Raw genomic sequence first — 27,482 nt, 5'->3', positions numbered from 1 at the left:
TATTTTGATACCCGAGAAAGGACATAGGATAGGTTTTATCCCGGAAATCCTACGGGAACGGGTTTTTCTTTGAAAACGCGGGCGAAGCCGCGGGCGGAAAGCTAGTATGCAGATAATTGAAAAATCAGTTTATTTCTCATTGAGCTATTATTACTTTATTTCTTATACCTACGCTCATCTTGTCTCGAGCCCCCGTCTTTTAATTACTGAGCCACAACTGCTGTAACGTGAAAATCTGCTAATACACAAGTTTTATTAGGTTTATTGTTTATGAAATAATACAGATTTTTCAGTTTCATATAAATTTTATTCTATAAAATGAATACTACCACTATGAGTATAATAATAAATTCGTGTATCTCAAAGAAATAAAATGCAAATTTTGAAATAAAAATATTATATAGGTAATTGTTAAATATAGAGTAATTTAGTCTAAATCGTCGGTTGGTGGCGGTGGAGTCACGTCCTCAGTGATATCGGGTTCGAAAGCTTGCATAAAATCCCACGGTACCATGTCATAAGTCTCGGTTGGTGCTATTAAAAAATAAATTTAGTACCTAGTATTAGTACCTATGTCCTTATTTATTGTTGCCATGATTCGTGATTATTGTATTCGCATCATATTAGAATCATTCAGTCTACCTGTCTATATTACAAAATTATTTTCGCTAAGTAAGTACCTAGTTCAAAAGGTAAATACGTAAAAATAAATATATCACCTTGATCAGCCTCAGATGGTTGAGGGATTGTAACATAAGGTTGATTGCAAGGAACACAAGGTTTTCTTATTTTATTATTTTCGTCAATAATATAAACCTGTAATAAAAACTTTTTATAAGAAATGTACGCCTTAATTTTCGTTATAAAATCTAAAGTAGGTAAGTATGCATGTATGTAAATACGAATACGAAAAGAATAGATAATATTATGGATTTTTAATTACTTTGCCGTCCGATCCTACGCCTGTAGCAAGGTCTCGAGGCATCGAAGTCACAATCATACCCCCTGGAGCGCGACCCAGTGTGTTAGGGACAATTGTGTGCGATCCACCGCAATATCGCGTGCATATTTGTGCCCTATAATGAAATGGCATATATAATTGCCTGCAAACCAATTTATATTTAAATTATTATAGTTACCTTTCGTCTATTGGGTGTTGAATTGGTTGTCCAGGGTAGCAAACCTTAATGTCTTCTTTATTCTTATTGGAGTCACCCTCAGCACCGATAGTAGGAGGCCGTTTGGAGGTTTTGGGGAAGGCAGGCAACACTGGAATTAATCCAGGCTCCTCTATCTCCATGTTAGCAGGCGTATTACATGATAAGCATGCAGTGTTACGAAATAGCCTTTTAGCTACGGCCGCTGCTCTAGGTTCGCCCACAATTTCCATCATTGTATGTAATCTTCTATTGAGTTTATCAAGATTGTTATTTACATCATCACGTAAACACATCACTTGAACTAAATCGGCCTTTTCATTGAGTTCACGAAGTAAATCATCTATTGCTTTCTAAAAATTGAGCAGCAACATGCGGATTGGATAGTTTATCGTAATATCAGTATTTTTTTTTAAGTAAGGAAAAATAATTTACTTACTTGCCAGATTATTTCTTGGTTATTGAATTTATCGTAAGCTGCTCCAATACGTTTTTCAAAATCTCCACGTACAGCGTTAAATTGTTGCAGGGTTACTAGACCATTTAGTGCTCCAAGACCTGCCTTGTCGCGGAGAGCATCAGCTACTTCCTCTCGATCAGATTTTGTTTCACGGAGTATTTCAATTTGTTTTTGCAATGCCTTTAAACAATATTGTAATAGAATCGTTAATCGTGGTTTGTTAATAATTTTATTTTATCTATCTTAAAATAAATTTCTTTACTTGTAAATCTAGTGACAAGCAATCTTGATATTCTTTCAATTCTTTTTGTCTCGTGTTTGTATTGTCGAAATCAACTTGCAAGTCAGTAAAGTGCGCATTTAGTTCAGCAACAGCTATGAAAATGACAAAATTGATTAATTGTGTTCAAGAATTCCATAATCAATTCCATTTCTCCCATAAGGATTAATTAATATTGTCTCCCTACCAACTGTATCACCGCCAGTATTAGCCATAGCCTCAGCCATATTTTCTAATCCTGATTCTAAGTCATGCTGCATTTGTGTCAATTGTTCTTGATAGTTGGTCATCTGTGTGTAATGTATAGTATTAATAAAATATACTTATTTTTAAGTTCTTTTATAACTCAGGCCCCGGAACCACAGACACAATAGAAAATCTATTGTGTCTGGGACCGATCGGGCCGCTTGGGGCTCAATGGGTTCAAATAAGAAATAAAACCTGTGACGATAAATTCGTATCCATTATATTTATTTGCTCTACATATTCTGATACAAGAGCATCTAAATTATCCATACGGTCACCCAAATTTAATGCCGTTTCCAATTTAGTTTCTGAAATAAAACATACAATATAAAGTTTTAATTCACCAAAATTGACGACCTTTTTTAACGAATAAAGTACATATGTTGAATTTATATTTTTGGTTTTATGGCATTCAAATGCTTTATAAATATAAATTTATAAATCCGCCCCGGCATCCGCCCCGGAATGGCGCGAAGGATGCGGGTTCGAGTCCCGCCTCGTGATCGAATTTTTTCTATTATTTATAAATTTATATGAATAAAGTATGTTCTAATAATGCATGCAATTTTAAACAATTATTATAAAAGTACATCTAATAAATTTAGATGTAATGCAATTTAAACCAAGATTTATTAATCAAAGTAGTATAAATTTTTATGAGTTATTAATAGTACCGAGTCTGTTCGATGTTTTTAATGCATTTTCAGCAGTAGCCGAGGTTTTATTTGTGATATTATTTACTGCTTTTATTATTCCATCATACATTTCTTTCATAGCTTGTCTGTGAAGGATAGAAGCTAAGTAAAATCACCACAAATAAATGTACATACAGATTCAAATATTTGTACTATTCTTACTCAAGATCCATAGGTTTTATTAAATTTGTAGGTTTTTGTATGGATGGTTTTAATTCAATTTCTATAGTTTGTTCTTCGGCTGGTTCTACAGTTCGTTCTGTTGCTTCTTCTACTCTCGCATCAAGAGTTGTTTCTAAACCAAACGTTGAAGTAGCTGATTTTGACATTTGTATTGATGATACTTTATCTCTAGATTTTACATCCAATGTCTTATGTTTTTGTGATTGCGACGGAGGTTCTTGTGATACTGTACTGTTAGCTTCAAATACTATTTTCGTTTCTGGCGTTTCAGCAGTACCCTAGAATTAGAACAAAATAATTAAAAGGATCCTAGACAATATCAAATAGGTACATGTAAACATTACCGAACCTGTTGTTTTGTTTCGAAATTTATATTTATTCCTTTTTTCATGGCCATTTCTGTAACTAGTTCCATCATTAGGTCCAAAGCTTTTTCTGCAGCTTCTAAACGTGCAGATAATTGCAGAGCAGCCATAGCATTGGTTAATGAGGCACCACGGCGAAGTTCTTGCATAAGTTGCGGATTTTCAGGAAACGTGGCTTTGCCAATAGCGCCAAACTTGTTCTGTATTTCTCGCACTGCTATTGCTAAATTTTCAAACTGTTCCTGGGTCACAACGGAAACCTGAGGTGTGTGACTTTTTTTTCTTTCTATAACAATTTGAATAGGATCAGGAAATATTATTAGACGATTGTCTGTATTAATTAGTTTGAACTAATGGCATACCTTTAGTTGTTTTTGTAGCGTCAGAGGGAACACGTTCAACTGAAATTTTATTAAGTGTTTACTAATAATGTTTGTCAAGATTGCAAGCAAAGTCTCATTGGAAAAATTTCTTACCAATTAGTAACTTCTCGTATTGCGTTTCTGTAAAATGTATAAAAAATAAATATGTATAGGTTCAAATGATAATTAATTTTTCTGCGTTTAAAAAAATATGTTATACCCATAGTATCAAGTGAAGCCATTGGTGTGGGTGACCTTGCCGCTTCTTCTTTTGAATTTGCTCTCTAAAAGAAAATGTTACTTCACTTAAGTTTTTAAATAAAAGTGTAACAATTTATATGAAATACTTACCGGCCATGTTTATCTATACTATAAAAATAAATAAAATAAAAAGAAAACGTAGCACCGCTGACGTGTTGCTGTAAAAAAATAAACAATTCAAACAAAATAATGTTTATTATTTTAATTGCACCTGGTGAATAGTTCGAATTTCTCTTTCTCTCTGCTCTTCGATGATCTGTAGCATGTTGTGGAACTCCTGTGAGAAGAACTATGTAGACTAATTCAATAAAAATTCGGAGACAACACGTTATCAATTTTTAATTAATAAACAATACAAGCTAAAACATGTACCTTTTTCTTTCTTTCGTCGCTTGTAGACTTATCCGAGGTAGATCTACTTTTTGAAGAAGAAGATTTATCAGTTGAAGACTTTTCTGTAGACGTTTTTAAGGAAGAAGACATTTCCGTGCTTGATAATTCAGTCGAAGTTTTTGTTGGTTCCGTAGTAGTTTTGCTGGAAGATGATTTCTCAGTAGATGTCTTTGTTTGATCTGATGTCGTTTTACTAGAACTTGATAAAAGAGTTGAAGTTTTTGTGAAATTCGAGGTTGTTTTACTCGAGGAAGATTTTTCAGTTGACGTTTTGGTAAAGTCCGATGTTGTTTTGCTGGTAGATGATTCGGTTGGCTCTGTAGTCGTTTTGGTGGAAGATGATAGATCAGTTGTAGTTTTGGTTGTTTCAGTTTTACTAGAAGAAGATTTACTGACGGAAGATTTAGTTGGATCAGATATAGTTTTGCTCGAAGATGACAAGTCTATAGGTGTTTTTACTGTCTCTGGCTTAGATTTAGCTTGCCCTGGTATCGGCTTTGCCAATGATTTTTCCTGACTAGGAGCTGGGGCCTTTATATTTTTTTTCTTTTTAGGCATGCTTGCCTTTATTTTGACTTCACTAATAGATAAGCCAGAGCTAGAGGGATACACACTTGGTTGTATTGTTAATTGTACTCGTCTTTCCAATACTCTGAGTTGTCTCGCAAGTATGTACAATACTGTTTGTATAAGTTTAAAGTTAACAACATTAGCCTGCAATAAAGCATTTAAAATGACCGTTAAAAGTTAAACGGGATAGTTACAATTTATAACATAGTAGTATACGATATCAGAATATATATCCATACTAATATTATAAATGCGAAAGTAACTCTGTCTGTCTGTCTGTTACTCAATCACGCCTAAATTACTGAACAAATTTGCATGAAATTTGGTATGGAGATATTTTGATACCCGAGAAAGGACATAGGCTACTTTTTATTGCGAAATATGTACCACGGGCGAAGCCGGGGCGGACCGCTAGTACATATATATATAGACATATACGTTCAAAAAGTAGACCAGAAAAAGCATAAATTAACAAAAATAATAAAGCATTTTTATAATGTTTGTTAAGTTGATATTTAAACTTACATCAGATTCCCCAAAAGCAGTATCGATCATCTCTCTGATGCTCATAATACTAGAGTTCGACATATTGGTCTTTATATTTTTAAAGATTTCTGTCTTTATCAGTCTCAACCTTATACAGAAAGAATATTTTATTTTGTATAGTTAAACATAAAATCATACACTTTTCACCTTTATTTAAGATGGTCTTTGTTATATGACACATGGTTGTCAAAAATATCAATGAAAAATAAAGTGAAAAAAAGATAGTTCGATAGAGTTCGATATTTTTCTATGTGGACTTATTCTAATAACCTGAGGTCTGTGGTCTATGTGGTGGTCTCGTTATCACAAATAACTAATAAGCAATCTTATATTTAATAACTTATGTATGATTTTGTCTATACTTCTACAGAAATTATTCTTTTTAGGTCGGTACCTAACATGTAATAGACACAGATGGACAAAATCACTCAACAAAGAAGGAATTATCGAAATTGGTCCAGCCGTTCAGGCGTGATGCCATGACCGAGGGAAATAGGGATTAATTTATATACTTAGAGATTATAAGAACAAGATAGCTATCGAGAAGTTGTTTAGGAAGAGATGGAAATGTTAACATTTAGTGTTAATATAGTGATTAGTCAGTTTCAGATTCCCATTAATCTTTTCATAATGCGTATTATGTAATGTACTAGGTAAGCGAAATAAACGAATGAATGAAACAATTATACGAAACTTAGTTTTTATTGTTTTACGTTAAAATATTTACAGTATTCTAAATATCCATTTAAAAAGGTGTCATAATAACCATTTACAATATTATGGTATAAAAGTATAACGCAGATTTATCAATATCATCTTGTTGTAATTTCAATAACTTTAAATTGTCTACTTATGTAAATCAAACTTAAAGTTACAATATTTAATTTATACAGCAGGAAAGTCAGTTTTATGTTTAAAATTCACTAACTATTTAAATATGAATCTACTTATCTATTTATAAAGTGAGCTAATTCCTATATTTATTAGGCACGATTCCGACAGTCATAGGAGCGCGATTTGGCGCAAGCGGGTGCTTCAATGGGCAACGGTGAAGTGATAATATCTGCAGCCTCGGTACCCGCGCTTTGACTAGAGATTGTCTGCACAGCAGAATGTGTCGGCTTAGACAGCTCCATGCGATGTGTTTTCTTATTTTCTTGGTTATGTTTCTCAACAATTTTGTTAAACGAATGCCTGTCTTGATTTCTACTATTGAAAGTATCACGAGCCAACACTGCTAATGGTGGAACAGGCGGTATGTATGCGTGGGGTTCATAGTTATCGTCGACATAATCTTCTGGATTCCATGCCATCGTAGTTGTGGTCGTTGGAGTTTCAGTAGGATATAATTTTGTCGTTGTAGCTCGTGATGTTACTGGGGATAAAGTAGCCTTTATTTTTGTATCCAACGTTCCAAGTGAAGATATAGTAGCGGTGGCAGGCACTGTGAATATTTGTCTATTTCGATTAGATCTTGTTTTTCGTCTTGCTTGAAGTTTTGGCACGTCAAGAAAGAATGGATCAAATATAAGATCGGATTCTTTGTAGTCATCATAATTTATAGCAACAATTGGTTTTACAGCACTAACTACATTACCCACAGTATAGTTCAATCGCTTTCCAGTACTGTCACTAACTGATGCACTGGCTGTCACAATAACTCGAGGAGGACTTTTGGGTTTTACGGGCGGCCTTTCTGTTTCAACTATAGGCGCTACAGATCGAGCTGACAAGGATGACTGTTCTTCAGGGCTAGAGTCCTCACTTCGCTTTCGATCATAATAGAATGGTAATGGTTGTTGTGAAGGTAGCGGAGAAGGATAAGGTTGTGGTCTATTTTGTAATGAGATTTCATGTCGTTCTGGGGCTTGTAGCGATTGTCCTGGTCGCAGCAATTGATCCCGTGGATCTATAGTAGTTGCTCTAAAGGGTGCTGGTTGTGGGCGTTGCACAAATGGAACTGGCCTTGGTGCGGTAGGGCGGGGTACAGTTCTGGATGATTCGTATTGAAAGTGGTCAAACTGCTGTGGTGGAGCATGCGTTATATAAACACCATCAGCTGGTCGAAAACTTTGTCTTTGGAAGGATATGGCTTCAGACCCTGGACCACGGTGGCGGTATATAAACTCTTGTGGTGACAATAACGATGGATCTATTGTTGATGAAGGAATTAAGGAAGGTGAAATAGTAGAATAGGATGGAGAAGAAATCGAAGAAAGCGTAGGAGAAGGAGAAGAAGAAATAATGTGGGCTATAGGAGGACGAATAGTTGATGGTGATAAAGTACTAGGAGGATGTTTGGTTGTTGAAGATATGGTCGTTATCGATTGATGGGTGGTTGTTGTCGTAACAGATTGAGGATAATCATCTTCATATTCACCATCTACTCCTTCCTCCTCATCTTCGTACTCTGAAAACACAAAAATAAAAAGTTTAAAAAACGGACTATAATAAATGGCAATAATAAATAAATTCTAAGTATAAAAGTGATTACGACTAAGTTATTAGTTTAATTAAAACATTACCTTCCTCTTCAACTTTCAAGGTTGAAGTTTGTATAGGTTTATTAGTATGTTGGTTTCGATTTTCATCTTTATTAGTTTCCTGTATTGGATCTTCAGTGGAATCAATAATATCGGTCGTTTGGTTTAGGTTTTTATCAGCGTTTGTAGACGAATCGTTAATAAATGGATCAGAAGTACCTTCAGTGCTCGATTTGGATGGCTGTTGAGGTGGTTCTGTTTGTTTAGGTTCATCTTTCAGTTCTGGCGTTATTATAGGTGGTACAGTACTTCCATATAATTCTAAATTTAAACTGTAAAATTTTTCAGACTTTGTGCAATCAACTTCGTCAACCCTTTCGCATACTCGAGTCTCCTGTAATTATATTAAATACCCACATTACAGACATACTAAAATATTAACAGAAAAGAATATTTTAAAATGAATTATGCAATACCTAAAAACCTTTGATTGAATACTGAGCAGATTTGATTAGTTTAATAAATTTAATAATTGAATTAGGTTATATTAAATCTTTACCTGGTCAAAGACAGTGCCGTTAAGACAGAGGAACTTTATATCCATGGGTTCATCTTGTTGTCCTACAGTGCAAACGTGAAACATTTGGCAAGACGTCTCTAAATCTGCATAGTAACCACCGATAACTTTGCCAGTACACGTGAAATTTGTTTCAGGAAGATTGTCGAAGTCCAAATACTGGAAAAAACAAAGTTCAGATATCAGTAAATGAAATAACGCAGAAAGAAATTTTATTTTAATTGGTTTTAAGTTAGAAATATATTGCATATAGACACTAGAAATAGTTGTTGATGTAGTAAGGCTCAATAATATAAGGATCGTATTTGCATAGTGATTTTACTATCTTCTAACTATGAAGAAAATAATAATAATTTTCTCTATATAATAATAAGAGCAAATGATGAGATTCCTTGTATTTCAGAAATAAATATAAACAGGTCATAACGTAATTACATTTCTATAAATAATTTTTTTAAATAATACTTATAAATATATGATACATACCCCGGGTTGAATGGACCACGATATCCGGAATTCATTTTGAAATACGAAGAGCAGCAACCAGAGCCACACTGAAATGAAAAAAGAGGAATCTATTAGTTTCAACCAACTTCGTACCAGAATAAATATAGCTAAATTAAAATTTTTAAATTAATTTTTTTTATTAAAAATGCTTGCGGCCAAATTTTGACTGGCAACCTAGTCGTAGTATATATTCTCCCAATTATAAATATACATAAAAGTTTGGTTTTAGCAAAAAAACTCTGAACGCACTAATCCTGCGGTGGGATCTTAGACTATGTCTGAGGTGTCACATGTGGGACACCCGATTGGAACGAAGTTCCTTCCATTTTGAAATAAGTATTATATGAGGTATAATTAAATTAATTAAAAATATTTAGGAATTAAATGATAAATGAAATAAGTGTTTCCTCTCCTCTCGACCTTGTCCTCTCTTCCTTGTTTAATGATGCCCATAAAAATTTTAACGTGACTCACATTAATGCACAGAGTATTCCGGCCCACTTTCCTGACATGCTTGCATCATTCGTAGAAAATAATATCCATGCTATCCTGATCTCCGAATCATGGCTAAAGCCTTCCCTTCCTTCAGCCAATTATTCCCTTCCTGGATTTAACCTTATCCGCAATGATCGTATTGGCAAAGGCGGTGGTGGAGTCGCGATTTATCTTCGGTCTTACATCCCGTTTAAGTTGATTCGATCTTCCTCTCAGCCCCCTCCTAATAACACCACTGAACATCTCCTCATCGAAGTCCTACTACCTAACTCCAAAATTCTCCTTGGTGTTTTCTATAGCCCTTCCCTGACCAATAATTACTTCCCTTCCTTTGAGAATCTCCTCGATGACCTAACTCCTGAATATGATCACATAATTTTTATGGGTGACTTCAATACATGTCTACTCAAAGATGACCACCGTAGTAAAAAATTATGCTCTCTCCTTTGTTCACACAACCTCCAATTACTCCCACTTAATCCTACTCATTTCTCTCCTGGCTGCTGCCCATCCCTTCTTGATCTTATCATTGTCTCCTCCCCTCTTTCCGTATCCAAGCATGGGCAGTGTTCTGCTGATGCTTTTTCCTATCACGACCTGATCTACTTATCCTACAAACTCCGCCCACCTAAGTTCAAACCTTCCTCTATCCTGCTGCGTAATTTTGCCGGTATGGATTACGATCAACTTCGACTGGATGCTTCTGAGTGTGATTGGCAGGCAGTTTATGATGCAGACACCATGGACTTAAAAGTGAGCGTATTTAACGATGTCATGCTTGCTTTATATGATAAACACGCACCATTAAGACCTGTGAAGAAAAAGCACACACCCGCACCCTGGCTTTCTCCAGAACTTAAATCGCTTCTAAATAAAAAACATCGTGCCAAGTCTAAATTGAAGACTGCTAAAACTGCTGAGGTACAGGTCAAATATAAAAATATCCGTAACCGTTGCAACGTATTGTGTAGGGATGCACAAAGACGCCATATCCATAAGTCGGTCGAGAACGGCGACCCAGTTAAAATTTGGAAATTTTTAAAATCTCTAGGAGTTGGTAAAGCCTCCCACACCTTTTCTTCTTGTAACATTAATATCGATAATTTAAATTCACACTTTGCTTCTTCGTCTATTCTTAATCATAATGTACAACTTGCCTCTACTGTTAAAAATCTTTCTACCATTTCTACTCCTGATTTTCCCCCGTTTATTTTCAAGAAAAGTTCTGTAGATGAAGTTAAGAAGACAATCCTGTCCATATCATCGAATGCAATTGGTACTGACCATATCAGTCGTAATATGATCATCCCTATCCTTGATATCATTATTCCCGTCATAACACATATCCTTAATTTTTCAGTCACCTCCGGTTCTTTTCCTAGTTCCTGGAAGGACGCTCATGTCATTCCCATGCCCAAAAAATCGAATCCTTTAAGTTTACCTGATTTTCGTCCTATCTCCATCTTACCATTCCTTTCTAAAGTACTCGAGCGTCTTATCCACTCCCAGCTTAGTAGTTTCCTTAACACTAATAACATCCTTAGTCCTTATCAGTCAGGCTTTCGTCCCGGTCATAGTACGACGACAGCCCTGGTTAAAGTTACCGATGACATTCGCTATGGTATGGACAACAAGCAACTCACTGTTCTCACTCTCTTAGATTTTAGCAATGCTTTTAACACAGTAAATCACAACATCCTTCTGAGTTTGCTACGACTTCTTAACTTTTCTTCGACAGTTCTTAACTGGTTTCAAAGTTACCTGGGCGACCGGCGGCAGCGTATCCTGATGGATGATAAACATTCATCTTGGTGTGCAGTACCCGCCGGTGTGCCACAGGGTGGCGTCTTGTCACCTCTCCTATTTGCCATATTTATTAACAATCTCACATCTCAATTAACTTCTCCCTACCATATGTTTGCCGACGATTTACAGATCTACACGCAATCAACCCCTGATAACCTACCTAACGCAGTTCATTCCATCAACAACGAACTAACCAACATAGTAACATGGTGTGATCAATTTGGCCTAAAAATCAATCCGTCGAAAAGTCAGGTCATCGTTATCGGTAGTCCCTACCAAATATCGGAGGTTGATTGGGGTATACTGCCTTCTGTACAGATTCGGGGAGAAATCATACCATATAGCGAGCACGTCAAAAATTTAGGTGTCTACCTGGATCAGACACTATCTTGGTCGCATCACATTCAGGAACTGAGTCGGAAATTTTATGCTGCTTCCAGTTCATTGCGGCGTCTTCGTAATTTCTTACCCATATCGACCAAAGTTATGCTAGCACAGTCCCTTCTCCTTCCTATTATTGACTACGCTGATGCTTGCTTTCCTGATTTATCAGTCGAGCAGATAGAAAAACTTGAGCGCCTCCAGAACTATGGTATCCGGTTTGTATTTGGTCTTCGCAAATACGACCATGTCTCTTCCTTCCGCATGAAGCTCAAGTGGCTCCCAGTCCGCTTTCGCCGGAATGTGCATTACTTGCAGTTACTTTATCGTGTCCTGTTTGACCCTAAGACTCCTTCATACCTTAAAAATAAATTTGACTTCCTGCACTGTGAAAGCTATTCCCTTCGTTCAGTGGATAGGCTTGTCCTGTGCACACCTTTCCATCGCACGCGCTTTTATGGTGATTCTTTTACTATTACGGCCATTAACCTATGGAATTCCTTACCCATACCCATAAGGCAAGCTCAAACTCTGTCTAAATTTAAGAGCCTCATACGTGACCACTTTTTAAATCTTGCGTTTGAATCGATATAGTTTTTTTGTATAATTGTAGTATATTTTATAGTATATTATGTTTATATTTTTATGATGTATTAATATATTATTATATTTATTTTATTTATAGCATTATAATTATTATTATGTATATATTGTATATATCTTTTGGTATGGTATATTATATCTTATTTTAGTGTGTATTTTATGTATTTTTAATATCATCTATTTATGTTTATTTTTTTACCTACCTCCGCTGTAGTAATATTGTTTTTCACACAATCTGTTGGTTGCCTGGAAGAGATTACTTATTAGTAATAAGGCCGCCCTCTGTGTTGTTTGTACTAGTTTAAGTTCTATTGTACCTACTTTTGTTATGTTGGCAGCACAATAAAGTGTTTAAAAATAAAAAAAATAAATAAGTGAAGGAATGCTAAATACACTTCTATGTCCTAAGAATTTTCGTGATGCTCGCCTAGCCCCCTTAGCCGGCGTATCGCACGACAAGGAACTTCGTTCCAAAATATCGTTTTTGAGTAATAGGTTAGTAGAGTAACTAACACGACTTTCTTGCATAATATAAATGATATCATAAATATTTCTAAATATGACGTGAATATGTGATCAAAATTGTATATTTTTGACGATAATTACCTTGTAAAGCAGAGGCGGAACGCACTACGAGTGCGCCGCCGGCCGATAGCCGACCCTGCCGCCGCATCTGAAAATTAAACATTAACATATTATGTAAAATTGTTATTAATCAATGTGTGCAAGGTAACTACAGTAGTCATAAGTTTCAATAAATGATGTACCCTATAATTTAGATATGAATTATGCAATGAAAAACCTGCCTTTTTATTTGGTTTTCAAATAATTGAACTATGGAGCAATTTATTAATACTTAGTTATTATGAATTATTGATTATTGTCGACTGCAAGGCAACGTGCCATATAAGAATTACTTTAAATCAACCAGTTAAATTTACAAAATATATTAGCTATGTACCTATAGGCAGTAAAACGAGCCTTAGAGTACAGTATATGTAGGGATTGATATTTTAGTACTCCTATTTTTTCGTTGATAATCTATTATATTTACATGGGTATGACATATTTTTTGAAATATTGTTTCATGTAAAAGAGCACTCATTGGCTTCTGAGAAATAATAAGTATTTGATGTCAGTAAGTGTATCATAATAATGATGAAACACTATTGTTGAATTTACGATGCGCTTGTGAATATTTCTCAAATAGCGATTGTTATTTTAAGCTTTATATTTTAAGTCATCAATTGTTTTTTTTTTATTTGTCCTCGTTAACTACTAGTCTTTTGACCGTGGTGAATAGTACCTATGTAGTTTTTCATGTCAGTCTACAAAAGAGTAATATGAAATTTATTAAATGGAACATATTATATTAGTCTGAAAAAAGAAAATTAACAAAATTTTGACCCTTATATTGTAATTTACAGTAAAAGCCTTCGATACTACAGAATTCGGTGTAAATAAAATAAGTATTAGCACCTTAAACTTAGATTTATTAAAACTATAGGTAAATAAATATAAAGACAAAATTAACAAAATTATACACAAAATTATGCGAATTATGCAAGATACCAATTAAATTCTAGAGAATGTGTAAAATGGTCTACATTTCACCGTTTAATAGCTAAGGAAGTAGGTTGTTCACCAACACATGTATGCTAGCGTGAAATATTAATAAACTAAAGTCTTAAATCCGTTTTAATATGAAATATTATTTAATAATGTATTATCTCACAGTACCAGTTGTGATATATTGTGAACATAACGCTATAAGGGGAAAGCTATCGCAAAAAGTAGCTCAGATTGGTTTAGGGTGTGGCGTACTTTGTAATACTAAGCCCAGTGGACCGACAAGAAACTGGAGCGCAACGGTTGACAATCGCCTATTAGGATAAGATTAGTGGTAACGTTACATTTATTTCTCAATAATTTTATTTATAGTTGAACGCTTAGGCTACGAATTTGTCCTCTTATGTTTACCGCCTTTAATTCTAAACATTCTATTTTTAGGCCACCTGTCTTTATGTGTCTCTATTTCTTTTGTGTGTGCAATAAAGAATTAAAAAAAAATATGTTTTAAATCTACCTTACGTAGGTTACATTATACTATCACGCACATGTGTATTATTAATTAGGATTATTAGTTCGTATATAATTATAATTAATTTGGTTTTAATTTTCAAGGCAACGATATCACGGAAACTCATAAACAATTCTCAGTATCAGAAGTTAATGAAGATTATTAGAATCAGAATAAACTTCGATCACTTTCTATATTGAAGGTCGCAGACATCCTATTGCGGCAGGCTACGTCTTCGACCTACTACATCAGGTGCAGAAGTCATGCGGTTTCAATATTTAATTAACGAATAATTACAGGTAGTATTTGAGAGCTGGTAGCTAGGTTGTTATGATTAATGTTTATAGACTTGTCTGTTGATTTTGTTGTGTTTATTGACTTGATTAATGTTAATTTCAATTACAGGCAAGTAATTAACTTTTAAAAATCTTCAGAACTATTTGAGGGTGTCTCAAAGATGTCAATTACTCTTAAGGTGAGAAAATTCAGGTGACAATTTTATTTAAAGTTTGCCGAACTTTATTAATAAAGTTAATTTCACTAGTTTACAAACAAATTTAAAATAATAAATAGTAAAATCGTTCGACATAATATTTTACTCCAAGTACACGATTTTACTTAAATACAAGCAACACGAAGGTATAATATGCAATTAAACAGTGCCCCTGCAATATAACGGGCCTTAGCTCCGTTATGTCAGACTCGGATAGCGGTCAGTGTGTTACGAGTACATTTAATATTGTATTCATTTTATTATATCTGTATACATAAAGGTATAGCATATACATACATATATATAGATTTTTTCAACCGGTTGGGTCTATAATTTCATATTTTTTGCTGCTGTTGCCTTCCTAGAAGTTAGAAGTAGAGCGTGTTCTCAATGCTTTTAAAAAGTGGATGTATACCTATAGTATATTATTTAGATTTATTGAAATAATTAATTTCACATATTTTTGCTCTACCTTCTTAAGTTTCTTTCATAAGAGCTGCGTGTTTTCAATGCTTATTCAGAGTGGAGAAGGCTTTTACTCGTTCCCAACCATTCCAATACTGTAGGATTGAGGTGATCATTAAATCTACAAAACAATAGCGTTACGCTGTTATCTGCGTAGGGGTAACATTGAAACAATTTGGCTCAATTTGCGCTAAAATTGTAATTTGATTGTGAAATGATATTAAATGTGAATATGTAGGTGTATACCCATAAGCTAAATTACCCTCAAGTAAATAAATCATATCACATAGGTACCTTGGGCTCTGAGCTAAATGTTTTTTTAGCTATTAAATGTTTCCCCGAGTACGGGGAAAAATACAAAAAATGCCAACAAAATTGCACGTGAATTCTTAAATGTTTGAAGAACATCTTTAGTTATAATATCTCTAATTCCATATCAGACTAATCTTTTATTTTTAGCTAGGTAATCTTAAATGAGATCTATGATATAACAGAAGAATGCGTTAACGAAAAAGAAAGCGTTCTTTAGGTGGCTTGCTAACTTCCGCTCCATAAAACAAAACCATAACAGTTGTTATGATTTAGAACCATCAGCATTCGTATAGCATCCAAAATCGTCTGGTGATGATTACATAAGCTAATAAACTGCTCGCCCCAGTTTAAAGCCGATTCTTAAATATTAGGCAGCTCTGTATCATTATTATCTTTTCCTTATTACAAATAAGGTAGAGTTAAAATATATATATATTTTTATTTATTTATAGATTTGATATTATATGCAAACTTTTGAATGAATATAAATAACAGAAAGAGTTGCACCTGTTTTAGCCGAGTTCCGAACTCGCTTGTGTCTACAGCTTGATTTATATTGTGATTCGTATCTTCTCAGAATTCACTTATATTATAATTCTTAAAAGATACATTTTTTAATAATTTAAAATGCTAGTTCATATAAAAAGTAAAACTAATTCATATTCAGGATTGTGAATGATATAAATATGATTTACAATGTAAAATTAAAATCTAGCTGTTATCTTGAATATGAAGTTATGTGCGGTTAGCGTTAGCTACTACATATTAAGTATTCTGTGGTGCGGTCCGAATTTTTCTTTACAATTGAATAGAATCCACATTGCATATTATGTAGATGGTGCTACATAAATAACATTTGTATGACAAATGAATATTTTGTAAGCAAATTTGTTAAACTCGTGTTTAAATGGCGAGTAGCATGTAACAACTTCTAAACAATGGTTCCCCTCACCACATTCAATTGCTGTAATAACTGTGACGTATGAGAGTGCGCGTTACGAATAATATTATTAGATATACCTTTATTAGGATTATTTAACCGTTCCACACAATGTAAAATCTGATTCACGGTACGATTATGCTTATCAATTACGTGTGTCTCCCTCGCCTACGCTTTAAGTGCCTTCAATTGTTGTTTCTTTTATGGACACAAAAATTTTTGTGCATCATCTTAGATTACAACACCGTTTCGTTCAACAGTCGTAGCTCGATAAGGAACTTAGTAAAGAAAAATAATGTAACAATGTGAATTTCTATGTACATAAAGAAGTGGCTAAATGAACGTGTTTATTGTGTCGTTGATAGACATTGAAATCAAAGTATGAATCAATTATTAAGAAAGGAAGCAGTTACTCAAGAATTATGCCTGTATCCTTTTCTATGATTGGATACAATGGCCAATGAGTCGACCAATTCTAGTTCTAAGCAGAATTTGCAGAATTTTTAAACATTTCATAAATAAATATTTCGTTTTTGAAAGGTATTTTTACTTATCTAAGAGAGAAATGCTTAATAAGATATGCAGTAGTAGGTACGAACGAATATTTTTGCACGGCTACTAGGAAAACTGCAAACGTTTTCCTTTTCTATCGCAATTACCACGAAATACACCAATGACTAAAATGTTTTACTGTAAAAGATTTTAGATAACTTTATTTTAGAAAACACGTAGTAAGTAGGTATACGTGTTTTAAAAAGAAGCCATATTATCATTGTAATAGAAATGTAGAGTCGATAGTCTATATAAATAATAATTACCTATAGATTATAGAAGTTAAATTATATAAACCGTATACGTAGTACATATAGTAATCTGATATATTTACATTTTACAAGTATTACCAGCTATATAGACACAAGTACTTAAGAAAACTTTTGCCTGATAGAGCGCTTAAATAATAATATGAGCGATTTTTAAATAAATATCATCGCGTTGAAACAACTAGTCAAGAAACTTAGGTCCGTAACCGACAGTTAGTGAATTAAAGATTATCAGAGTAATGAGAAGCTATGATATTTAAACAGGAAGTTAATTGTTAGCAGAAACGTGGGCGAAGCCGTGTGCAAGCGTGTGTAATAATATTAATTGTAAAATGGTTCTGCTAAATATCTGTCTGCCTCCGACAAATTCCACGCCGTTTCCTTTTCATTGACGTTCGTTGAATTTTTTTGTTGTTAATTTACCAGTCGCTATAAACGACGGAGCCGTGTTTAATATGATAATTACGTTTGCAATATCCTTGTTAGGTACTAATTGAATTTTATTTCTAAATAATACAAAAGAAACATGGGTTATGGCGCTCTTAGTGTTCAGTTGTAGAGGCTCTTAATCCGTTTTCCTTCTTCTTTTAATTTTAACATATTGGCGTAAAAGATAACAAATATGTAAAGGATATTGCTGTTCTTATGTTTCTAACGTCTAAAATTTGTTTATACATAATGTGTCGCGTCTAATTGATTGAAGCACATAATCAAAATATTATGATACATGTGTCTATTGAATATGTAAATTGTAAACATCCTGAACATTCATTACTCACTGCTTAATTTTACGAAATATAAAGCAGATCCACCGTTGGCATTTACGATCTGTTTCATCACAACAGTTATATAATCTGAGACAGTAACTAAGTAACTTTATCTCAACAGATGTAAGAACGTTTGACCTCTAGCTGTGGTACACTCATTCTAACAAGGCTTTGTTATGATGTCTTTATGGCATTTTTAATGTAATAATGTTAAAATATCAAACAGTTGATATTTCGCACTGTATGAGTTATGTCATGGACTCGTAACACGTGTTAATAGCATAATAGTTCTAGTGTACGTTATACCGGATTTTTTTCTATTAACTTTTTGAATGATTGGCATAATTTGCTACTGTCGAAAATGCAGTCTGAAATGATGTTAGAGTAGATGATATATTATATAGATTATAGGTAATACAATGTTAGCTTAAGCATCATTATATTTTTTTTAATGCAATAGACGTACACGTGCTTAAAATGTATCTAAAATCTCCGTAGTACATTTTTATGACATCTGATATACCTACTAATTTAGATATCGTCGTAAATGTATTTCCAAGGATAAAAAACATTATTATGACTTCAACCTTCAGCAGAAATCCTAATTCCTAATCCTCGTTTTTGTTAAAGTGGCATAATAAGCACGAAATATCTAGTAGCTTGAGCAATTAAATACTGTGCTAAAACACAAGAGCTGAACTAACGCTAAATCGAATTTCGTCATGCAATCAAATCCTGAACGAAGATTTGTTTATTCGTATTCACGCTCGTGCATCCCGCGTCACGGCGTGCAGTGTATCGACCTTTACGAAGCTAATAATTATCTTCATAAATTCAATGTGGTAATAAAAAATCAAATTGTCATTCAGAGACGTGATACTCACATATTCTACCGCATCTTTCCCATGACCTTTTATTTGTTGGCCGTGTGTTAAATAGCGTTTGTTTCTGGTTGTGTCTTCCGATTCGTTTTTTCGTGTGATTAGAAAAATTAAAAAAAACATTGAATGAATCAATCAATCTATTTAGAATAGGAACGCAACTTTTAGTGTGTCAGATAGGTACCTATATCTTTTTAAAAATTAAATTAATTTTATTTTCAGCTGACTCTTCATTCAAATTTAAATTAAATTAGTATATCTCTCAACTAAGATTATTGATTCTTTAGAATTAATAGATAATCTTGGTTAAGATTGTTAAATATGTAACAAAAAACTGGTTCTACATAATTATTAAACACGATAGTACAGATTACAGCTGATAAGCAAGCCATTAAATTTAAAATGTTTATAACAAATAGTCATTAAGAAATAATTAATATTTAGGCAATAAATTCTGTTACAACTCTAACTTTTCTGGCATTCTAGATTTGGAAAATTCCTTTGCTCTTTTGAAAGCGCAAAATATACAACTTGAACATAATAATTTTGTTAGGTAAATCTACCCGATGAGCGTGACCTCATTTGTAAAGTTTAACTTTCAATCATAATATCTATGCATTATGTATACAGTATACAGAATACACAATGCTTTTTGTTGTAAACAATAATACATAATACATAAAATATTAAAAATAGTGGGGCGTGTTGATAGCGCGACATAATAATAGTAGCTATGTTACATAGTAACAATGGAGAAAGCATGTACCACGCATGTACCTAATAGACATTTTTCTTGTCTTGACGGATGTTAACGGATATTAAATGTCAAATTAATGAAGATTTTAAATTATGAAATAGACAATGCGGTTTTTTGCGTTATGTGTATGTACTAAAAATGATGCTTAGCCCTTGCCTCCTTGGAAATTATTTGATGATTTTTATTTATTTATTTATTAGGGTACACGGGGACGAGACTCGAAATACATTTATTATATTAAACATATTAATAAAAAGGGCTTATTATGCTTCTAAAAAATTCTAATTAATGTTTTTATAATGATTTCTTTTAATTACTATCGTCTGAATTAAGAGTAATTTAATCCGTCTTATATGGCTAATTTACCTACTTTAATCATTGATTTTCCTTGCGCACTATCCTTCACAGTGTATATAAAAGTCAAGAAAAACGTACAAGTACAGCACTTCCACTTCCTTCCCAATTCCATTGCATAAATAGAAAATTTCTCTTTATTAATGTCGCAATAAATTCCAGATGATTCACCAAACGTTTACCGAATTGGCATTTTCAGTGGGTGGTGCGTAGAATCACATGCATCGACTGCAAATCATTGTTACCGCGTTCCAAGGGCAATAATTACGTTTTCTATGCCTCATTCTAATCTTCAAGGGCATTCTTCCTTATAAATACTGATCGTAAGATTATCTTAATATATGTAAGCCTTTGCTACATGTATGTGATGTTAACTCATAATCTCAACGGAAACTGTGTAGTTATGAACATTAAAGGATACACAATCACAGTTCTTGTGAAAAAGTATGTATTTTTCTTTTCATGTTATCCTTATTAATATTATGGATATACGAGTTATAACTCAAACGTTTTTATGATTTGCACTTCATAAAGTGTTATAAATTATTTATATTTTAATTTAATATAGATTATTATATGAGCATAGTTCCTTGTTAATGCACTTTATGTAATAACTTTTCCTCTTCAGTTATAACCAAGTTATAAAGCATAAATTAATAATTTTCTACATTTAAGGAAGGTATTTTTTATTCAATAATTATGAGCCATATTTGACCATACAATATTTATACCATATGCAAACATATATCAGATATTTTTGAAGTGGGAGTCGAGCATGCTTCGGCACGAATTGGGCCACGCTCGCACCGGGGAAGGTACCACACCCTCACAGAATATCGGCGCCATAGTGACAGTTTACTGTCGCGTTCCGTACGGTGAGTGAGGGGTCCGGAGGCCCACATCCCTTCCCATCCCCTACCCATCCTCTCCTTCCCTATCCTCATTCCCTCCCATCCTCGCCCCTTCTACCTAACTCTTTCCAAATCCCTTACCAGTAGGCAACACCCGTAACCTAGTTACGGTAGTCTATGGGCGGCGCACTTAGCTTACCATCAGGCAAGGCGTCGGCTCGTTTGCCTTCTTCTACCATAAAAAAAAAATATCAGATAACTAGATGTTGTCCCGGTTTCGTGTGGGTTATAAAAATAAATACTAGGTACTCTATAATGTTACAATACTTCTATCTTCTCTTGTATGTGTAATTGTCAATCAGAATCCTGTCTCATTTCTTTCGTAGAATTCACATATTATTTACAAATACATACATAGTTACGTAGCAATACTTTTAACCAAGTTTTTAGTTGATCTCCGAGCTGTCATTTGCGTTATGTTTTTAAAATTTAAAGTTAATGAAAATATCCACATCATCATAAGCTAATATTATGTATTCTGTGGCGCTACTCAAAACAACAAGAAGAGGTAGTTAAGACAAATTTACATATTATATACCTATTATGGTGTTTATACTAATCACATTTTCCGATAGATTTAGTCTATCATGTTTTCCGGCAAGATAATAACGCTGCAATGACGTCACACATCTGGAACTTGCGAATTGCATACCGCTAGTGGGGCGCGTGACGAGCTAAATTGCACAAGAACGCATTCAACCCGCTTTTTCTATTACGTAAATGTGTATCAAAATTTGTATTCACGTAGAACAAGCGTGTTTACGTTGCAATGTAGGAAAACGATACATTTGTTTACATAAGATCACATTAAATGTGTTTTTAAGATACTTTTTCTAGATGTTTTACGAAAGAAAAAAGTACGCAAATTTATTCGTACACTTGGAAATAAGTACATTATAATAATTACAAGCAAACATTTCTTCGTAGCTTGTATTGTGAAAATCATAGACGTCCATTGCCTTTTTAAATCTCGGACATTTTAAAGCTAATAAATACTCGTCTCAATGAATAATAGGTACAGGTTCCCTTAATGGTTGTCTATTTACGCAAGTGAATTAATAGCTTTTACTTTCAACACGCCCACGCTGTTCTCGTTTTCCGTTGGACAAATACACATAAAAAGAAAAACATTGTAATTATCTTTTTACGTTTTAATGATTTATGTTGTTTTTAACACAAAGAAATCGTCTACTAGTAAGTTGTCACGAGATAACGTATCAACTTAAATCGTTTGAAAATATAGTATAGGATCCTATTATCATGCATAAAATATTCGAATCTATTCACTTAGGTGGTACAGATGGAATGAATTGAAATTTGAATTGTTGGATATATGTTTAGGACAAATTTAAGCTAGAAATCTTGCATTTTACCTACTACGTAACGAGGAACACTTCGCGCTGCGGTAGAGCTTTACCTAACTTGTGTTTTTTCCTAACAGCGCGGCGCTTTTAGCGTAATTATTTATTTCTATGTGAAGTCATGTGTAACTTTCAACAGTTGACGTTGTACCGCCCTTGACATTTCCTACACTCCTTCATTTGCTCGCATCGCAGACCTTTACTAAGGTTTAAACATTGCATATTGCAGATAACATACATATTTATAACCCTCGTCATGAAATCGACGACATTTAAGAATTACGCGTGGTCAGGTATAACGCCAAACTATGTAGCTTGAATAATTTTAAATGCTCTATATTCCATAATCAAGAGGCTCAATCATATATACTTCATATATAATTAAAGTAATTACTAAAAATGAGGAAGTATCAGTTGAAAAAATGAATAAATTGACATAATGTATACAGTTTAATAGAAATAAAAGCGAGTTTAAGGAATAGTTCAAGTCATTATCATGGTGATTGATAAATCACTACAATATTATAAAAAATAAGGATTTACATTTTGACCTTGGTTATGTTGTATGTCAAAGCAGGCTTCCAACTTTACGTTTAGGTATACCTACCTACTTAATATTAATATTGTGTGAATTATTAAAGTTGTGATAGATATTTTGTTCAACTAAAAATTATGAATATCAATTCCAATTTATCGATAATATAATAAAACAGGATTGTATAAAGTTTATTTCTCGCATGTTAACTAGGAAATAAATTATTATTATATTTATAAACGTTAATAGTGAGAGATCGGAACACAGGAAATAGTATACATGCTGTTTTCTTGTAAAGGGAAAATATAATAAGCAAATATTGTAAACAATAAACAAAACAAATATATAATAACAAATATTGTAAACAATGCAATATTGTGAACGTACTTGATTCATCATTACGATACATCATTAGTAAACATTCGTTATACTGCAGTCTACAGTGATTGATGGATAACGAATATATTGCAAAATATTGCGAAGAACATGAATTATGAGACCACCATCTAAGTCTATTGGTAAGGAAAACAACATAATATACAAGAATAAATAATATTCAAAATAGCCTGTTTTGAGATATATGTATATTAATTAAAGGTAGGGTTATGTTGGTTATTACTAGTAGTAACCGTTAATTTGAGCTTTACAAAAGAGATCGTCAAGATAATGGAATACGAGCGAATCATCTCTGTTTACAAATATCATGGATTAGGTAAGAGTTACTTTGTAACACAAAACCAGAAGGCGACCTTTAAGGGATATGATGTGTATAGTAGTTTCAACAATAAAATGTTAGCAGTACATGTCCATTATAACGTCTAAGAAAGTGCCTTTACAAAAAATAAAATAGAATATAATATCATAAACATCTAACTAATCAAGAGGTAAAGAAAATGTTATGAATCTTATCGGAAATACATTAAAATAATATAGTTTTATACATTAAATACGTTTCTCATTTATAATTATTTTTAAGCAGAACAATCCAATGATGACCTTAAGCAGTAATAATTTCTACTAAAAAATGTAACTAATAAAATACTGCCTCCTGGGCTTTACAATTAATCAGTCATATACGATAATGTATTCTTAGAACACTCGAAAGTAATATCATTATCAAATTCGTCATATTATGACCCTGTGGTTATTCTGAATACGTCTGGCGCCTCACGATTACTTATAAATTATATCTTTAATGTATTTTGGTTTAATAGCATTCGTATCAGACTACTAATATAGAACAATTATCTCAAACCTCACTGCCAGTAGCTAATTATAGGCCGGTATCGTCTCGACAATCAATCAATTGCAATTTGCAAATTGGCAGTTGTGTGCATTATTTCTTCGATTCTCTAGTTTATTGGTATGAGATACAAAGTCTTTGTTTCCTTATTTCCCCAGTTTCGTAACATTTAATGAGTTGGCTTCGCAACAGAGGGGTGTATAATTGTAGGACATTGCAGTCGCATTAAAAACGTGACAAACTGTGAGTTTGTAAAGGCAGGTCGGCGCAAACTCTCGCTCGATGTAATATCAATTTGTCCGACGGCCTTGGCACACAAGCGTGTTAGTTTCACTCAACTAAATGGGGGCATAACTTTTTGTTCATAGTTTGAATTATTAGTATGAATTGGCGGGAAAGGCCTAATAGCGACAGACATTAACTAGTCGCCTGGCATTACAATGTCTATGTAAACACTTACGAAACGACTTCGTTCACCGACAGATGCGTCATTTTTAAGCGAATGTTTGAATAGTCTGTACCATCAGTTTGATTTCTACATTTACAACTTTTGTTTTTTCCTCTGTATATCACGAATCCCTTGTTCTTAGTTTGTGGATAAAGTATGATAAGATTTGAGATGTTTAACTTACCTCACTCCAAAGTAAAGTGCAGCAAGCGTGTCGGCTAAACGGTACGGTGTGGTGAACACCTCATGATGGCGCGCTTTTCCCCTCACTTCGCTCACTAACTACGGAGCATTGATGTCCATGTTCTGGAATAAAAAAATATTATTCTTTAAATGCTTAGGCATTTACATAATATGTAATTTCAAATATCAAATCGAATATATGCTTATTACCTTTTTCTTGCTTCGAATACAATGCATGTAGTCAATGACAGATATGGTACGTGAAAAAATTTATCAAAATAATTAATGTTGGTAATTTTTAAGTCATTAGTTTGTATTCTTAAATAATTATGTGGTAGGTATCTCCTGAAGAAAATTATATCAAGGGTAATAAGAAATATAAACATACTTCAAAATTGAATAGTTAAACAATATGATTAGGTATCATTATGTATAATAAAAACGCTAACGGCATACCAAAGAAGTTATTGAACATATTATATTATATCTCTCAATAATATCCAATACCATTGGCAACATTAACATTCATGCGTAATGATGAAGCATTAGTAATGTATTTCTATTTAATCCAGTATCCAGACAGTTGATGATAGAAATCGTATTATATTCTGATAAATAGACTTATATTATGTAATTATAATTTGATGCGCATACAATTGCTCCTCTCATGTTAAATCTATGAAATTCTCCACCAAATGCCATCTGCTTTATGTAATAGGTCAAATTTTAACTTTTTGACACAGGATATGTCGAAACATGAATGATCCAAGAATTTTTGATGATCATGATAAATAAATTTGTAATATAAAATTAATAGTTCAAAAATCGACATTAAATTATATGGTCTTTGTTCGATTCAATAGAAATCGTTAATTATATATTATCTAAACTGTTTGATATGTCTTTAATAATGTAGGTATAGTCTGTCCATGACGGTAGACAGTGTTATTAATCCTCACCTCGCGACATGCCTTAGGTCACCTCATTAATGTTTGGTATTAGAATGTTAAATAGATAAGTCGTCAAATGCCATGTAACCGGTTTGGTATATCACTGCGCCTGTCTAGTGCCGGATGATATAATTGGTTAATGATCCTCCTAAAATATCAAATTGACAAAAGAATGAGTCGTTCCTAAGCTAGTCATTGCTATGTCTATATTATCCAATACCTTCTTAAACTTATTTGACTTGTTTCCTATCGTGTCTACATATGCATTTTATTTTAATATGTGTGACAGATACTTCCTTTCGAGAGGAGAAGAAAGTTGAATACGATTAGAATCGCATAAAGGGTTTTATCGTAAAGAAAGCATGATATCCTGCAAGTGACAGTTGTGGCCGACACTGAGCGTTAAGAAGTGTCGATCAACGTTCATATCTATACATATAATAAATCTGTAGAAGGGTCAATTCTGTACATTGAAAATATTGAAAAAATAACTAGCAGGGGGTGTTACTGGATCGATACCAAACCCAAATATGTGATTAAAAAAATTTTTGTCTGTCTGTCTGTCTGTCTGTCTGTATGTGAAGACATAACTACCGGTTCGATTTCGATGAAACTTGGTATAATTATACCTTATTATCCTGGGCGTAAAATAGGATACTTTTTATCCTGGAAAAATACGTAGAAAAAAAATTAATCTCAATTTTTCAGTTATCCATAGACGTTGATCTGTAGTAGGTACCGCGAACACACGTTGCGTATTATTATAGACCTAGCCGTATTTGGGTCCAATAGATATTTATAAGATGTCATTGTCCGAGTTACTCAAAATGGAGAAATAAACCATCCACGCAAAGACCGACATCCGCGCGGACGGAGTCGCGGGCGGAAGCTAGTATAGAAATAAATGCGACAGTGAAATGAAAGCGTGCTAAATATTGATGACTATTGAGTATTGTCGCCAGGGAGCAAAAAAATTCAGCCTTTCAAGGCATTCCGCGGGGCCGCACACCGCACGCCGCGGCCTCGCTTTAACGAAATAATAACTAACTTTACAATTAACTGGACTTATAATAAAATCTCACTCGGTTCAATACAATTGGCGCCAATCAAAGGTGACAGATAAAATCAGCACGTTACGGAATAATTAGGTTCATTGAAAACTGTATGTGCTCATTGTTATTGATGTAGAGTTTGATACAGTGCGACATTCATTCGTTGATTATATTTACTTATGCTTTATCTTATTAATTAGGTTTATTGAATTATATCAATCAAAAGTGAATATTTAACAAATTTATTAATACAATTGAAAAATAAATAGAACTTTTAGAGTATGATCGACATTTACTAGAGATAATCTGTGATAACATATAAATGAGACTGATTATAATATAATAGGTATATTGGTATAATAAATTAATTCACGATAGAAGAGGACCGATAAGAAGATTTGAGCCGAAAAGTTTTCTACAAATTCTACGTTATGTAGGAATATAATTATTTTGTACTCCAATTCAGACCATTACTGCATTGTGTCCTACAAACAAACCAAATTGCTAATGGATTTTAAAGCACATCGAACGAAATATTAAACCAAACTATTCAATTACC

General features: G+C 33.4%; 2 protein-coding genes across 3 annotated transcripts in view; both read right to left on the bottom strand.

Moving 5' to 3' along the window:
* Nucleotides 1–160: 160 nt before the first annotated feature.
* On the bottom strand, nucleotides 161–5,761 carry LOC123692340 (myosin-9-like). Its single transcript, XM_045637074.1, has 16 exons — nucleotides 5,498–5,761; nucleotides 4,382–5,116; nucleotides 3,969–4,032; nucleotides 3,863–3,889; nucleotides 3,749–3,787; nucleotides 3,371–3,672; nucleotides 3,001–3,299; nucleotides 2,818–2,924; nucleotides 2,339–2,451; nucleotides 2,085–2,187; nucleotides 1,880–1,992; nucleotides 1,597–1,797; nucleotides 1,140–1,510; nucleotides 944–1,076; nucleotides 720–816; nucleotides 161–534 (listed from the first exon to the last, which is right to left on the bottom strand). Exons 1-16 carry the CDS (start codon nucleotides 5,558–5,560, stop codon nucleotides 428–430), a joined length of 2,874 nt encoding a protein of 957 aa, XP_045493030.1. The 5' UTR covers nucleotides 5,561–5,761; the 3' UTR covers nucleotides 161–427.
* Nucleotides 5,762–6,201: 440 nt separating this feature from the next.
* The window catches only part of LOC123692341, a 33,896-nt gene continuing 12,615 nt past the window's right edge, over nucleotides 6,202–27,482 (bottom strand). Inside the window, exons 2-7 of one of the 2 annotated variants that reach the window (XM_045637075.1) lie at nucleotides 24,923–25,044; nucleotides 12,977–13,043; nucleotides 9,065–9,132; nucleotides 8,561–8,737; nucleotides 8,044–8,395; nucleotides 6,202–7,928 (exon numbers count right to left, since the gene is read on the bottom strand). In XM_045637075.1, the coding sequence (XP_045493031.1) occupies nucleotides 6,502–7,928; nucleotides 8,044–8,395; nucleotides 8,561–8,737; nucleotides 9,065–9,132; nucleotides 12,977–13,043 (2,091 nt within the window). In that variant the 5' untranslated portion in view covers nucleotides 24,923–25,044 and the 3' untranslated portion in view covers nucleotides 6,202–6,501. The remainder of the gene's footprint in view (nucleotides 7,929–8,043; nucleotides 8,396–8,560; nucleotides 8,738–9,064; nucleotides 9,133–12,976; nucleotides 13,044–24,922; nucleotides 25,045–27,482) is intronic. The other variant, XM_045637076.1, reaches the window with a different exon arrangement.

Source organism: Colias croceus, chromosome 6, assembly GCF_905220415.1.
Source record: "Colias croceus chromosome 6, ilColCroc2.1".
Lineage (NCBI taxonomy): Eukaryota > Metazoa > Arthropoda > Insecta > Lepidoptera > Pieridae > Colias > Colias croceus.
The sequence above is the reverse complement of the archived record's forward strand: the minus strand, read 5'-3'. Positions and strand labels throughout refer to the sequence as shown.